The 15068-nt window shown below is 29.6% G+C and overlaps 1 protein-coding gene across 1 annotated transcript; it reads right to left on the bottom strand.

The window, feature by feature from the left end:
• Positions 1-371: 371 nt before the first annotated feature.
• LOC100166577 (extracellular serine/threonine protein CG31145) lies at positions 372-14826 on the bottom strand. The gene is made up of 6 exons (XM_001947048.4): positions 14668-14826; positions 14515-14593; positions 12554-12646; positions 10093-10400; positions 6238-6511; positions 372-1563 (listed from the first exon to the last, which is right to left on the bottom strand). The coding sequence occupies exons 1-6, from the start codon at positions 14738-14740 to the stop codon at positions 1284-1286; spliced, it is 1107 nt and encodes a 368-aa protein (XP_001947083.5). The 5' UTR covers positions 14741-14826; the 3' UTR covers positions 372-1283.
• Between the last annotated feature and the right edge of the window lie 242 nt (positions 14827-15068).

Raw genomic sequence — 15068 nt, 5'->3', positions numbered from 1 at the left:
GTTCTGTGTATCGAAGTTCGTAGAAAATATATAGGTCATAATGTAACTTTATAAATTATACACTGTGGTTGTGGTGGATACAGGATATCGTAACATTGTCTAAACCAATCGTTTCAGACTACAATAATTATTATAGGTATGGGTAATGAATGACGTACGAATAAACGTACAAATGCACCTGCAATTATAGGTAGGTACTTACTACTTACCTACATTATGATAATTGTAATGTTTGCGAAGCGTCTTCAAAAACAAATGTTGAAATATATATATATATATATAAATAGCACATTATAAATTGATATCATTCTAGATGAGTTACTAATTGAGCACAATATTATGCGATACAATAACGAAAAGAGATCAGTATATAGGTGGTGAACAATAATTGTTATAATTATTATAACATTACAATGGCAATCGAGCCTCGTCCACGCTATTACCGATTAACAAAAAAAAGTAGATACAGCTAATAATAAATAATAAAAATAATAATATGTTACAAAAACGAAATACGTACACACAAAATATACAACCACAACATATCGGGCAATCGACGCCCTTTAGATAATAAACCGCGCAAAAAATATCGATGTGTCCGAATTGCATGCCAAAGAAAATTATGTGTCCGAATTGCACGTCTTAAAATTTAAAAACGATGGCTTTATTATATTATACACATAATATTATTATATATTATTTAATTTTAATTTTTTTATTGATCATCGTTCATTACTTTGACAGCTTTGTTATTAGCGTTACATTTATTTACATTTATAATGATATTTATTATTATGTACATAATTACTACATTTTTACTTAGTTATCATAATTGTATTTATTTTGTTTACCTTCTAAATAAAAATGTAATATCTAAAATTTATTTCCCATTAAATGTATCAACTATTAGATAGTTATACTGTGTCATAAATAATATTGTACTTAAACCTTAAAAAAAAAATTCCATAAAAGTAGGTAGAACAATAAGTGAACTGAAGGCAAAGTAAAACTCCTAAAAAAGTATAAATTTTGATTATTTTTTTAATTTTTAAAGAAATCACGCCAACAAATTGACTTCCATTTTTTTTTTTTTTTTTTTGATATGTTAAAGTATTTATGTGATGCCAATTGGGCCACGGCATTCAACTCGGACAGACATTTAAGATGGCAAGTAACCCGGACAGACGCGGTGGAAAATATAATATTGTATTCAAATTGAACGCGCGTGTAGGCTTGATCCGTCCCGTAGCGAACACAAACATCAGAGCTCATCTATCTCCGCCTTACGTTTGTTCCCTAGACCTGGCCGTGTATTTAGGTTCCTTTCCCAGATCACCCATGTCGATGTCGAACGTGGCATTAGTGGAGGGCCTGGCATGCGATTCGTCAGCAGCGTCCTCACCGCTCATCGTGCTCACCGACAGACATTCGCGGACTTTCTGCAGCACAAGTCCCACGCGCCGGTCGATGGCCGTCAAATGCGGTTCCCATAGCACGGGTGACAGCTGATCGTCGTTCATGGATTCCCTCATGTGTTCGCTGAGCTTTTTGACGTTGTGAAACCTGAAAACCACCACAACACTTAATATGAGTGTATATTATTATGTCACGTATGACCGTTACGAAGACTGTCAATTTATTTTTACATTTTCAATTAATATACAATTCATGACTGTTACGACGGACGTTGCACTAACGGTCGTGTATACGAACTTTTCAAATCAAAGTCAACGGTAGGTAGGCACATACAAAAAAAATGTCCAGTTTATTTTCATGCAATGAATGGATTGGTTGGCCATCGTTGGATTAGTCAGAAATTTAATTGGAACGTTGTTTCGTTGTTTTTTTTTTTAATACTCTGCTAAGTTTACACTAGTTTGTAACATTGATACGAGTCAAAAACGATTTTATAAAATAAATAAACTTCCAACAATGACCAACAAATATTCTATTGGATGACTTCCAAAGTGAACTATTGACTTTTCTCTGCCAAATTCATATAATCATACGGACGGTGGGCGTAACAGTATAGGATTCAGCGAACTTATAATAGGGGCTAGAGACTAGAGTCTAGAGTACCACTACTCAATAGAAGTTGTAATGAAGACTGAAAATATAATACTGCAACAGCTGAGTGTCGTATATAGCATGAATGATTCAAACTGTGTGTACACTTTTGTAAGGTCATAGAGACATTCCTTATTGAATGGGTGGACATACTCATTTACTTGGAATAACAGATTCGCCGCAGCTAAAGAATATCTAATCATCATTTAAATGTACAAAATTTGTTTGTTTATTTTTAAAGTTGAATAGATAGTCAAATAACAATAAAATATAAAATAGATATGTATATTTTGGCGCCACTGCTTTCCGTTTGTTGTGACGGTAATGTAATTCATTCAAAGGCGTTTTCTAACATTAAAGAGAATTACAACATAGGGGCATACAAATAAGTTATTGGTACTCTAATTAAAACGTATGTGTAATACTCAGTTCCGTTCAGAGTGGTGGGATAAGGGAGCTAAAGGGCTTTTTAAGTAATAACATTATATTTGTATTTTTTTCTGAAAAAAATTTAGCCCCCCCTCCATTTTAGATTTCTAGATCCACAGTTTTGTGAGGTTTTTTGACTCTGAGTCAATATTGACACAGGTCCCCGAAGATCAATTAATCGAGGGACCCTCCCAGACAGCATTTTGTAACGATAATATTATAATAGTATTATAATAACGTTAAACTAATATTATTCGTGATTATATTATTAAACAAAAATTTGTTGTCTGGGCCATAGTGAATGGAGTCAATAAATCTATTTAATCTTATCTTAAAAAAAAATTCCCGAGCCTTTACAATATTTCGGTGCCCGTATGTCTACTATTATCTTATTATTATCTTTTAAATATAAATAATAATAACAGCATATAAAATATGTTTTATGGTGTGTATTATAATTTATGAACCATGAGTTCATTAGTTCTAATTTGTCATATTATAAACTACTAAGATAAAATAGTATTGTTAAAATATAAAGATGTCTAGTAATTCTGATACCTACACTCTCTATTGAAGCATTTGAAACTTAAATGGGTTCATAGAAAAGTTTAAGAGCAATCCACAAAAAAAGAATACATTGTTATTTATGCGCCTATGTAATAAAATATATTCACCTAATTTAAACACTATAACATATTCCTTTTATTTTCAGTATTCCACTTCACAAACCCAATTTCATCTAAAACAGCTATTGGTTTCTCGCAGTTCGATTACCAGGAAAATGACCAGGCGTTTAAACTTTTCACATATAAAAGTTTTTCTTCAAATTGACTTTTCAAACGATTATATTATCCGACGCACATGTGTATTTGCCTCGGATTGTTTAGGTATTACATTTAAGTTACAATCAGAAATACATTTTATATGTATAGGTACGAATATACCAAATTTTCCTGTACCTAACTTTATTGCATTGTTCTCAATAATATATTATGGTTTAGGTTATTTACATCCTCACTACCATCAATAGAACTCACAATAGAATTATCAATTTATTGTTTATAAATCTGTGGAAAGATGTCAAAAGCTGATATGTACATTTTGTTAATTTTTGAATTATCATTTAAATAGTTTTGAAATCGTATATTTCAAGTACCGGCAAAATAATATGATATGGCTTTATTGTGTGTGTGGCGTACAAATGTATGTACAAACAGATATGTCATTATTTGAAAATATATTATGTAGCGGCAAAACTAAGTTCAGAAAATGTACATATCAGCTTCTGCCATCATTCCACAATTCATCGCTTAATAAGCAATCAAATAAAACTGACGAAGGATAAGATAAAAACGAATTGACATTATCATACTATATAACACAGAATACTGAATTACGAAAGTACGCATTGAATTATTAATTCTAATTATTTACATCAGCCATAATAAATAAGCAATGCTTTACAGTCACTATTATTTTAGTCACTTGGTTAATAATTATGTGCTCTTTTTTAAACCAATAGAGTTTCTTTTTTAATTAGTTTGTTTGAAAAAAAATACGCCCAACAAAACACTAGAATAATCATAATTCATATTGAATGGTCGAACCGTGGCAACCGGAACGATAATTGAATAAGTAATGTAATAGGTTTATACGCATTACGCAGTATAATGCACACGTCATAATATGTCATATTGTGTAGGTACTTTTATTGTGTGTACCAACCGACTTTATCTAGAATTCTAGCTCAATATATTATTAAATAGGTATTAATAGTATTATTATTATTTTTGATGTGTTCGGAGAATATTACAATATTATTATTGCACAGGTAATGCTGCACACCTAATGCTGTATTTTATCGCAGTCCGGCAATAAACGCGTTTCCTTTGAAGAGCATTTGCGGCTAAAAGCCGTATCGGGACTTTGGTGCAAAAGTGCACGGTTTTGAAGAATCGCACCGAAACGCGAGTGCATATTAGGTGGATATAATACTATACTTTCAATCGTGTCACGGCGGCGCGGTCGGATGCGGTGGGCCAAACCACGGTGCATTGCGGTTTTATAATATTATGTTTGTTATACGGACCGAAATAATGGTTTACCGATCCCGTACACAGCTACCGGAATTATTTGTATATATATATACATATAATAGTCCGTCACGATGATAACAGATAATTATGCTAAGTGCCCGTGACGCGTATACCTGCCTACGTGCAAACCCGGTGCATAATACTGTGGTCGGCTCGCACGAGAGCTTTTCAGAACGTCGTCTGGCTTTTTGTCCTCGTTGAATATTTTATCGGGTCCACCTAGTGTTTGCGAATGTCCGTAATGGGTTTTCCCAACCTCTTAACGGCTGCCGTTTATTTAAGATTATCTCTATCGTATACACTATATATGTAATATATAAATAGCTAGGTATATATAGGTACGCGAGGCATGGACCAATCTCCTTACCACCCTCCACCGTCCTCCGATCGCTGGACGGCATTGGCACGCCGCCGTTTATTCTCTCGGGCCCTTTTATCCGTCGACGTGCAGTTAAGTCCGAATATCCGCGTTCACAACGACTCTTCCACCCTTACCCTCTCCCCTACACCCTCGATACTCACCGGATGCCACTCGGCGGCAGTGGCGGCGGGCTGCCGGACATACGTGGCAGAAAACAAACACACTTTGGTGGTATTATATATATATATTTATTATGTAACATATATATACACATGCTGTGGACGCTTTTCTCCTTACTCACCACCCAATCCTGTCATCACAACTTACGTCCTAGAACGTTCGTTTGCAAAGCCGTTTTAAATTTCTTAAATTTTATGTTTTTATCAAAACGTCAATTAAGTCGACAATGTTTTCGTATACTGAAGGGAATATACATCATTGTAGTTTAGTACATAGACTTTTTATATTAAATATTAATATTATATTATAATATTGAATACGATAGACGATAGTTATATTAATGCACGATCCTCGTCCGTCACAAGTCTCGATAACAAAATATCGTAATATGTATTATAGCAAGTGTTAGAATTGTAATTGTAGGGTGAGGGTAAGGGGTTACAAAAGTTAATACATTTCAAGTTGATTAAAAATATACAATAGGTAGGTACACGGATTTTTTTGTTAATTTAAAAATCTTAATGATAAATCAAATATTATATTGGAATTTAGCTACCTGTTAATAAAAAGTATTGTGATTTTATCGGGGGAGTGTAACGCGAACTTAGTTCTATTAAAAATTTAGTCACTACAAGACTACAAAAAGAGATGCTTGAAGTTCAATTCATATTTCTTTACTCGTGGTTTATGAATTATGATTATGAATTCCGTTACATACCCGATAAAACTTTCAAATCAGATTATTTAATTCTTATGTGCGAAGCCTATATGGGTCTGTATTAAATAATTGTAGGCGCGAATGTACTTATGCGAAATTCCATGCACATCATTCTCTTAGACAACGGGGCCAAAAAATAAATTGTCCTGTTAATTGAACAAATCGTTTTCCTACACTGCCGATATTTGAGATGCCGATAACTGAAGTTCTACTTATTCCTGTACTGGCTGTATTGCCTAAAGGTATGGTTACAGTAGTTGTATACTATTACATACTTCCTCTCTAATAATAATGATTAATTATCCGGTTGGAAACACAACGTTTGTGCTTTTATTTTAATCGTTTTTATGAATGTAATACGAACAGAACAACTAATATATAGGTACCTCAGCAAAGTCTCCAGTGTAGACTTTCGTATATGACAACACTGTATGATAGGAGCCAATATACTCATCTCGTCGTGGAACGCCTTGCCAAACGCCCGACCGTGGTCAAGGTGAATAGGAAATGAGTCGTTTCCGAACAGGGTGAACGTTTCGTAATGATGACGGTCCATGTTGCCCATGAGAAAGTCAAACACGGACAAGTCCATAATGTCCAACATCCGGCGACCACTATTGTATGGCGGCAAGTTTCTGATTAGTTCACAGTAATTTGGATCTATATCGGATATAAACAAAATAAAATAACGATTTCGATGAGTGGATTAAGTATATTCGTGCAAAACAACAAAACATAAGGGAAATACTTTGGGAAATTATAATGTCAATATTTTTATTCATTATTTGCGTAATCTCGAGTAAAATATTCATACTAGACGGTTTTATTTTACCCCATTTATTACTTTAACATAACATTTATTTGAGTGATAATTTACAGGCTTTATTCACTCTATAAAACTATCGAAGACAATATTATCTACCTATTTAAATAAAAAATCATGTTGATCACGATAATAGATTCTTATATATTTATTTAATATGTTAACCTTGTGATCGCTTATTTTAATTTTAAAATAACCACGTTAAATAGATTTCCTAGTATAGAATTACAGTAAATCCAACTATTGTACATAATATATACATTAAAAAAAAATAATCTGAGGTTTGAATCATAAATATATTAAGGACAATTATAAAGTTCCATACATTTGTTTATTAATTACTTTTGTAATCAACAGTAAAATTCATTGTAGCGAATACGCCATAGGAAATTAAACGTTCAACATTTCAGTAAGTCAGCGCTATAAAATAATAATAATCAAATCATATGTAAGTGACATTATTATTATTAATATTTTATTTTATAACTTATTTAAAGGTTCTTATTTTAAGCAAGCTTATGGCTATAATGCTAGGGTCTGGGATGAAAATTATTCCGTTAATAAATACCTAATAAGTTGCTAAAGACATTTTCGTTAAATAAAAAAGTTTATATTTTAAACATAGGTAATCCATAAAATGTTCATAAAAAACATTAGTCATACTACAATAAAGACGTAATTGAAATTTGAAATTAAATATGGTTTTTGCTAACCTATGTAATTATGTATTAGCGTGTTATAATTGTATAATATTCTTATATTAAAAAAAAAAATTAAATATTTTAACATAACTCTTTATTATAATTTTTAATGAATTATATTTCTTGACGCATAATAAATGGATGTGGTAAGCATTTAATAATTGTAAAGATTTAAAATTAATATTTATAGTATTGTTCAGGCAAACGTAATATCATTATAAAATGTCTAGCTGTTGATTTCAACTATTTAAAACAAAAGTACCTTCGTTATTGAGACTGTATAATAATCAAAAACACAATAAGTAGTAAGATTTTGGCGTTAAATAAATTATTTAATAATGTTTAATTGTTCCTTAATTGTGTTTACATGCAAGCTAAATTATTTTGTAAGTAAAATATTGGAAAAATTGTCTAAACTTTTTAAACATAACCACAGTTAACTTTTAATTTATAAGGCAACATAAATACAAATTTTTTAGGATAGTTTTTGAATATGTTTTTGTTGTAGATTTTAAACATGTCATAATTTGTTTTACAGCATAAAGTGTTAACGTGATGCGTTGATAAAAATAAAAACCTTTTTTGTATTTATAATCATAAACTATCTACTTAGCATAATGGTACCTACTAAATATTTAATATGATAAATCACCCATTATATAATACATTTATTCTTTATCACATGATTATATAATATATAAATAATATTATCAACTAGTTAACAAAAGAGCCACTTTCGGGTTATGACGGGTGGGTCATTGATTTAAATGTACCCGAAAAATGATCAACGGTCTAACGATTTCCGTCGATAAATCTCCAACAAAAAGGTAACCAATGAGATTTGTTACCTATATACCTACGTCCTGCCTAGGTACTATAGGAATAACTATATTATAATTCATAGATATGTTTTGTTTTTTTATTTATATTTTAATTGTTTCCAAAATAGGAGCTTAAAAATATTTTTGTTCAACCATTGTGAATGTAATAAGTAGGTATTAAGCTATAATGTAATAGCTGTATAATCAGACTTCGTCCGGGAGAAAATGAACAACATTTAATACAAAATACGGCGCTTATCCGTGTACCTCAGTTCACGGATAAATCGGTGTCAATGTACCTCGTTATTTGTGAACTAATTCTACCAAGATGGGAAATCCACCTGTGGTGGATTGAATAATGGATATAGCATTGACATATTTTTAAACGTGGTTTAAACTAGTCACTGCATTATCCAGATGTTATCTCTAAGAACAACCTCTGAACATTTTGTCAACATTTGTCGTGTAGGTTTTGAGTATATAAGCTACAAACATACATTTATTTATATGTATAAAACGTAGAGCGACAAATATTCATATGAATTTTTCTTTGGTAAATGGAAATCGAATATTTTTTTGTTTACATAGATTGTTTGGTTACAGATTACCTATATTATTATTATTTTCTTTTTCCTTTCACCTAAAAACTGGTTAAGGGAGGGAGGGCGGTAGAGGGGATATCAAAGGGCAAAGGCTAAAATTGGTATACGAAAACTTTCAGTGATTATTAGGAATAACTGTGCAAAATTTCAAAAAAATCGGTTCAGTAGTTTTCCCAGTTAGCAGCGACAAATTAAAACCGCTTACTATTTTATATAGGTACTTGTCTATATATTTATATTTTATACATATAGATTTAATTTAGTTTTCTTAGAAATACTAACTGAGAAAAACTCGTGAGGAGAACCAGGGTATTAAAATAGTAAAATATAGTAATATAGTATATTGTAGTTATTGTATTATTATTTATTATATAGGTACTACCTGCCTATTTCATTTCTATAACATGGAAGTAACATATTATTATATTTTATAATAAAATGTATACACTTAATATAATTTTTTCTTCACACTTACTGAACTTTTTAATAATTTATTTACTATAATAGTAGAATCCTTTGATAGTTAAAATAATAAATATCTCATATTATATGTTTCCTCGTAGGTACTTGTATTCTTAATAGTAAATGATCAACTAAATAAACATTTATTTTTTTGATAATTTCTTAAATTTAATAAATTAAAAACATTAATAATAAAAAGGATACATTTTAATTTTAATTAATGATTATTAGTTTCGATCAACTTTCAAATGTGAGTATGTAACAGTCAAAAAGTTGTAACAATACTCCATTAAAATTGTATATTTCCCGTGATAAAAAAATAAAACAAAATTCACAAGTTTTAATTGAAAATATCTGCAGGTGTATAATCAGTGACGCATTCATCAAAAAATCTATTATGTTATAAATTGATATAATATTACATTTAAGCTATACCTATACTTACAGAGTACTTATACTAAATGTCAAACATATTTTATTCGTAAAAAAAATTCACTTGTACAACATTTTAAAATATAATCTTTGGTATAAGACCATTAAAACCGTAAACTTTTAACATATTTATATGTTACTGATATATTTACCCCATAAATTAAATTTGTTCTCTTTATTTCGTTTTATTTATAGACAAAAATATAGATATCCTTCAAATCCTATATATATTCGGTATTTTTTAAGATAATTGTTACCGTATTTTACCCGAATCATCGATAATATTAAAATATATATTATATTATATTAAATGATATTTTAGGTTTTTGAATTCCAACGTTCGTTGTTAACGTAACACATAATATTATTATTTATAGATAATATCGTTCTGGGCACTGACCTGTTTCCCATTTAGCCTTCCTCCGCTTGTGGTAACTGCGTCTCCAAGGATGCCTCCACGTCTTTCTCTCCAAAACATCTTGGGATGGCAAGTACGCGGCGAACGAGCCCTCCAACATATCGGGGTTTCCACAAATGGCATGCGACGTGTCACAGTAATAGGAACACTGTCCGTGAAAGCACACATTTTTATCAGGTGACACAAAGAATGTCTTCAACAAATCGGACGCTGTCACCTGGGCCATAAGTTCAGACGTGATGTTCACCAATCTGCCACTGACCGGCATTGCTCTCCGAAACCCCAATATCCTATGGACAATATTATAATATTATTATACGAACATTTTCTTACTGAACTCTTGTAAAAACGGCGATGCTCTGAAAAATGTACATTATATTATTATGCCTATATATTATATGCGATAGGTTTAGTCGGTGTAGAGTTGATCTTTGGTTTTATTTTGTATGAATCTATATTCTATATGTATATCTATAGTAATAGAGATCGTTATAAATTGGCTTTGAATTAAATAAAAATAAATTTTACAATTAAAAAAAAATTCAAGAAGTTGATCGATGTGGAGCGTGCGTCTAGGTATAACTTTTCGCGTCAAGTGTTTTATTAAACGATTATAATCGGCTACAGTTTGCGCACATTTTAAAATTTCTCATTAAAACCAGGAACTTGTTAGTTGTTTGCCACACAAAATATAATAAAATTGACCACTCGTTTGTGCAATAATATACTATGCATTCATACGTATGGTAGGTAAAATGTATGCAAAATATTATTTTCCTATAAAAATATTTTTACGAGACTAATATTTGGTTTTTAGATGATAAACATAATTTCAACTTCACAAATATGTAAAAAACACACCAAAATCAAAATGTATGTACCTACCTATTCACATTCTCAATAGTAAACTTAGTTTGTATTAAATACATTAATGTTGATTTTGAACAACCAAGTACATAGGCATATTAATAATGTGAATATATAATATCAGATATCCATTATGTTGTGTAATGTGTATATTCAGTGCACAAATAAGATATAATTTTAGTAAATGTGCGAAAACTAGGACAGCCTTTTTAACCACCCCCACCCCCTCATCAACACACCAACATAGATTAAGATTCAGAATTCATATACTTCACTGGTCTATACTAAACTAAGCTCGGTGCATATAATTTGTGTCGACGTGTGCTTTGTAAATACTAAATACTAAATTAAGTACTTTATTTGGAGTTCTGTAATTATTATTGTTAAATGTTGCAACTTGTGATTAACGATTAGCAACAAAATAAAAATTCAGTAAGGATTAGGTTTCAAATGGATTCTTCATAATCGTAGAAACCACAAGATGGCCTTTGATCAATATTGATCAATTTATCAGCAGCAGCAGGGAAGCACACATTTTATTATAAAGATATATTGTACCTATTTGTTACTTTGTTAGCATTTCTATAAACGATAAAATGTATGGCGAAACCTAATGACAAACTGTACTTATTATTAAAATATATAAACCATGTTTAATTTATATTCTTAAAACTTTTAAAACGTGTTACTAAATTTCTAAAAAAAAGAAAACATAATCCATTAGAAGATTATGTTCCGATCTAGGGTGGATGATATACACAAAGTGAGATGATGGGTGGACGTATATAAAGTGAGATGACGAAAAATACTTAATGGTCCATGGAAAGGCATCGTTCTAAACATTTTATTTAGAAAATTGGATTTGTATTACTTGATAAAATGTAAAAGTAATACAAATAATAATATATATATTATATATACATATAACATTATTAATTATAATTACACAATACACATTGTTATTTGATTATATTATGATTATATTTAACAGATATGTGCGTATTATGACGATTACTATGCATATTACGATGGTAGACTAATAGCATTATAATAATGTTATAACAAATCACTTGAAAAAAAACTAAGAGATTCATAATTTCCTAGATGAACCTATGACGTCACTAAAAATAATTATAACTTTATTTTTATGACCTACTGGAGTTAAATAAAGAAAAACAACAAAAAACAATACTAGGTACATATTCGAATAGTTATCAAATTCTATCAATTACCCCGGTTCTCGATACTCCGTTTTTGATAATTATCTGAAATTGGTAACAACCACAACATCACTTTTGACAGATCTCACTAAAATTATTTTTTATTCTTTTTCAGATAGCAAAAAAAAAGATATACATTATAGCTATATAGTATATAATATAATATTATATATATATATAAAACACATATTTTATATCATTTTTTGGATCGAACCGCATTGTTTCACAATGTACAACACCGTGATGTAATGTACTGGATTGCACGGACCGAGGAATTGCTTCATTCACAATAACGTTTACGACCGACTATCATTCGGAACTAATGCGTATGATTTTCGTTTTAGCGATGGACTTACCTGTCGAGATGAAACGCAGCAATTTCGGCGTTGTGCCTTTCGTAGTCGGTGAAGTAAAAATGATTCGGCAGAGTCTGTTGTTCTCTTGTGAATCTGCGATCGTAAAAAAAAAAAAAAAACAAAATATTTTCATAAGTATCTACAACGCGATACTAATAGGTTAATAGGTGTAGTAATATAATATATAGTAGGTACCTAATGTGTAAAATGTATACATCGACTATGGAAATCCTTATGTGCCTTATCTTAAAAATAGCTTCGTTTTATAAACCATTTTTTGATCAAATGTTAATATATTATGATCACCTACTATCTTATTGTTAACTGTATTACAAAACTATGATTTTTCACTTAATACATAATAATATCATATTAATATAATATTGTGAATATTATATAATTCCGTAATAATCTGAAATTGTAAAGCGATTGCCACAAAATGTGCGTGTTAGTATAATCGTAAAATAACCAATATGACGCGAAGGTGAAGTCAATGGACTAAATCGGTTAAAGAATTTTAAAATTCGTGTAAATAATATATTAAAATTACAGCCCGAGTACCTATACAGAAAGAGAGTGGATGTTTTTTGGTTGTCGTCTCGCTCTGATCACCTTGGTGCAACTGATATGTTGCATTGTTATTAAGTATAAATTAGCAATTATATAGACTATCGGAAAAGAATACTAAGCATTTTTAATGTATTTCAAATTCCATATAATATAATATAAGCATAGGTACATTATATTAAATTTAGAAAAAATCCAACTTTGGCTACTTAGGAGGCTAGATATTTTAATATTTAATACGCCATACAATTACAATGAAGATGATGAATGATATAAAAATAATAAAATTATATTCATATTATTTTATTAGAACTGATAAAAATTACTTATATAAATAAATTATTTTTGTCAGTTCTAACAAAAAATCTACATTTTAACTACTTATTTAAAATTGAATGATGATTTAGTTTATTTTTTATAACTTTAGTTATTATCGTCTCTGATAATATCAATGATGAAATCTAAATAATGCTTATAATATAATATTATACACGTAGACAGGTAGGTACATAAAAACCAACATCTATTCATAAACAGTATACGTTGTACATTATTCAGTATTCTGTCATAAATATTTCCTCAAACAGTACCTACATGTTTTATATTGTACGTGCTTCCTGTTTTTTATTTGTCCAAAATTATCAGCAAATTGCTAATTTTTATTTCTCTGCAATAGAACAATATAATATGTTACGATTACTGAGTAAATAAATGCCGCTTCGTTGCAATAATAAATTTCGAATAACTTTAGTAGCAGTTTAGATAAATATTTAATAAAAACATTTTATCTCAAGCTATAAATCAATTTACTCTAATTATTTTAATTCTAAAGCTTAAAATGTTTTCATAATTATGAATTTAAATCGGACTTCAAAATTATAATATTGCCTATTATTTATTTTTATTTATTTATTTATTTATTTATATAAATCGTTAAGACATTTTTCATTTTATTCAAATAAAAAAATGTTTTCATAATGTTTAGTAAATATAATATGTAGCTACCGTATTATAGTGGATAAAACGAATGTATGAAATGCAGACGGTCGAAAATTCACTGAAAAAAGTGTCAAAGTCGCAAAAACAAGTTTCAAATTAGAATTTGTTAGTATTTTACCAATTATTTCAACTTAAAAAAATATCTGACGGAACTAATAAGCTATAGAACATGCTTTTAAAACATCAACATGTCCGAGTCAGTTGGAAATAATAATTACGAACAGTCCATTTACATACATTAAATACTAATGTTCAATTAACGGCTACTTTGTTTGATTTTAATTTTATATTATATTTCTATTAAATACTTAAAGGTCATTTATAATATGTAAATAAATTAGTAATACAAAAGACCACCCTCGTAAAAATGTTGAAAAAATACTTAAATAATTTACCTCATCGGTTTCATAAGTGCTTTGTCTCCGTTTGAATACTCTATTACAAGCTTGAGTTGTGTGCCTCCTTCTTTTTGGGCTAAAATATATTATTCAATATTAGCAAACTAAATATATTATATTAGCAATAACAGGTTAATCCGAAAAACTCACCTACGCTTAAAATACGAGCACTGGACATGTTTTTTAAAATTAATGGCACATACGTGTCGTTCTTAGGATACATTTCTCTTTTTGATATTCTTGAGTGGAATATGGTTAATGCTGTCGTATTTGGCCTAAAAAAATATTGATATATAAGGTATTAAACACATTTAATTCTAGTAAAATACATAATATAATAATGATATAATATATATACATATGTGTGTATAAATCATAAATAATACATCCAAATGTGTATAAGTGTTTAATATTATTTACACAATTAAACTTTTCAGTACTTCTTTATTAAAAAGGACATTTCAAAAGGTATACGAGTCTCCTTATAACGGTTTCGAATGTAAAATTAAATTTAAAAGTAATTAATGGAAACTCTTGGTGGAGATTTCTTC

This window comes from Acyrthosiphon pisum, chromosome A2 (genome assembly GCF_005508785.2).
Source record: "Acyrthosiphon pisum isolate AL4f chromosome A2, pea_aphid_22Mar2018_4r6ur, whole genome shotgun sequence".
In the NCBI taxonomy this organism is placed as follows: domain Eukaryota; kingdom Metazoa; phylum Arthropoda; class Insecta; order Hemiptera; family Aphididae; genus Acyrthosiphon; species Acyrthosiphon pisum.
The sequence above is the reverse complement of the archived record's forward strand: the minus strand, read 5'-3'. Positions and strand labels throughout refer to the sequence as shown.

Bases quoted from the DNA above. Each gene is read 5' to 3' on its own strand.
- LOC100166577 (XM_001947048.4), bottom strand. From the start codon at position 14,740: ATGTATCCTAAGAACGACACGTATGTGCCATTAATTTTAAAAAACATG. The intron at 14,594-14,667 runs GTGAGTTTTTCG...AATATATTTTAG, and splicing joins TGCTCGTATTTTAAGCGTAG to CCCAAAAAGAAGGAGGCACA. The intron at 12,647-14,514 runs GTAAATTATTTA...TTACGATCGCAG, and splicing joins GCACTTATGAAACCGATGAG to ATTCACAAGAGAACAACAGA.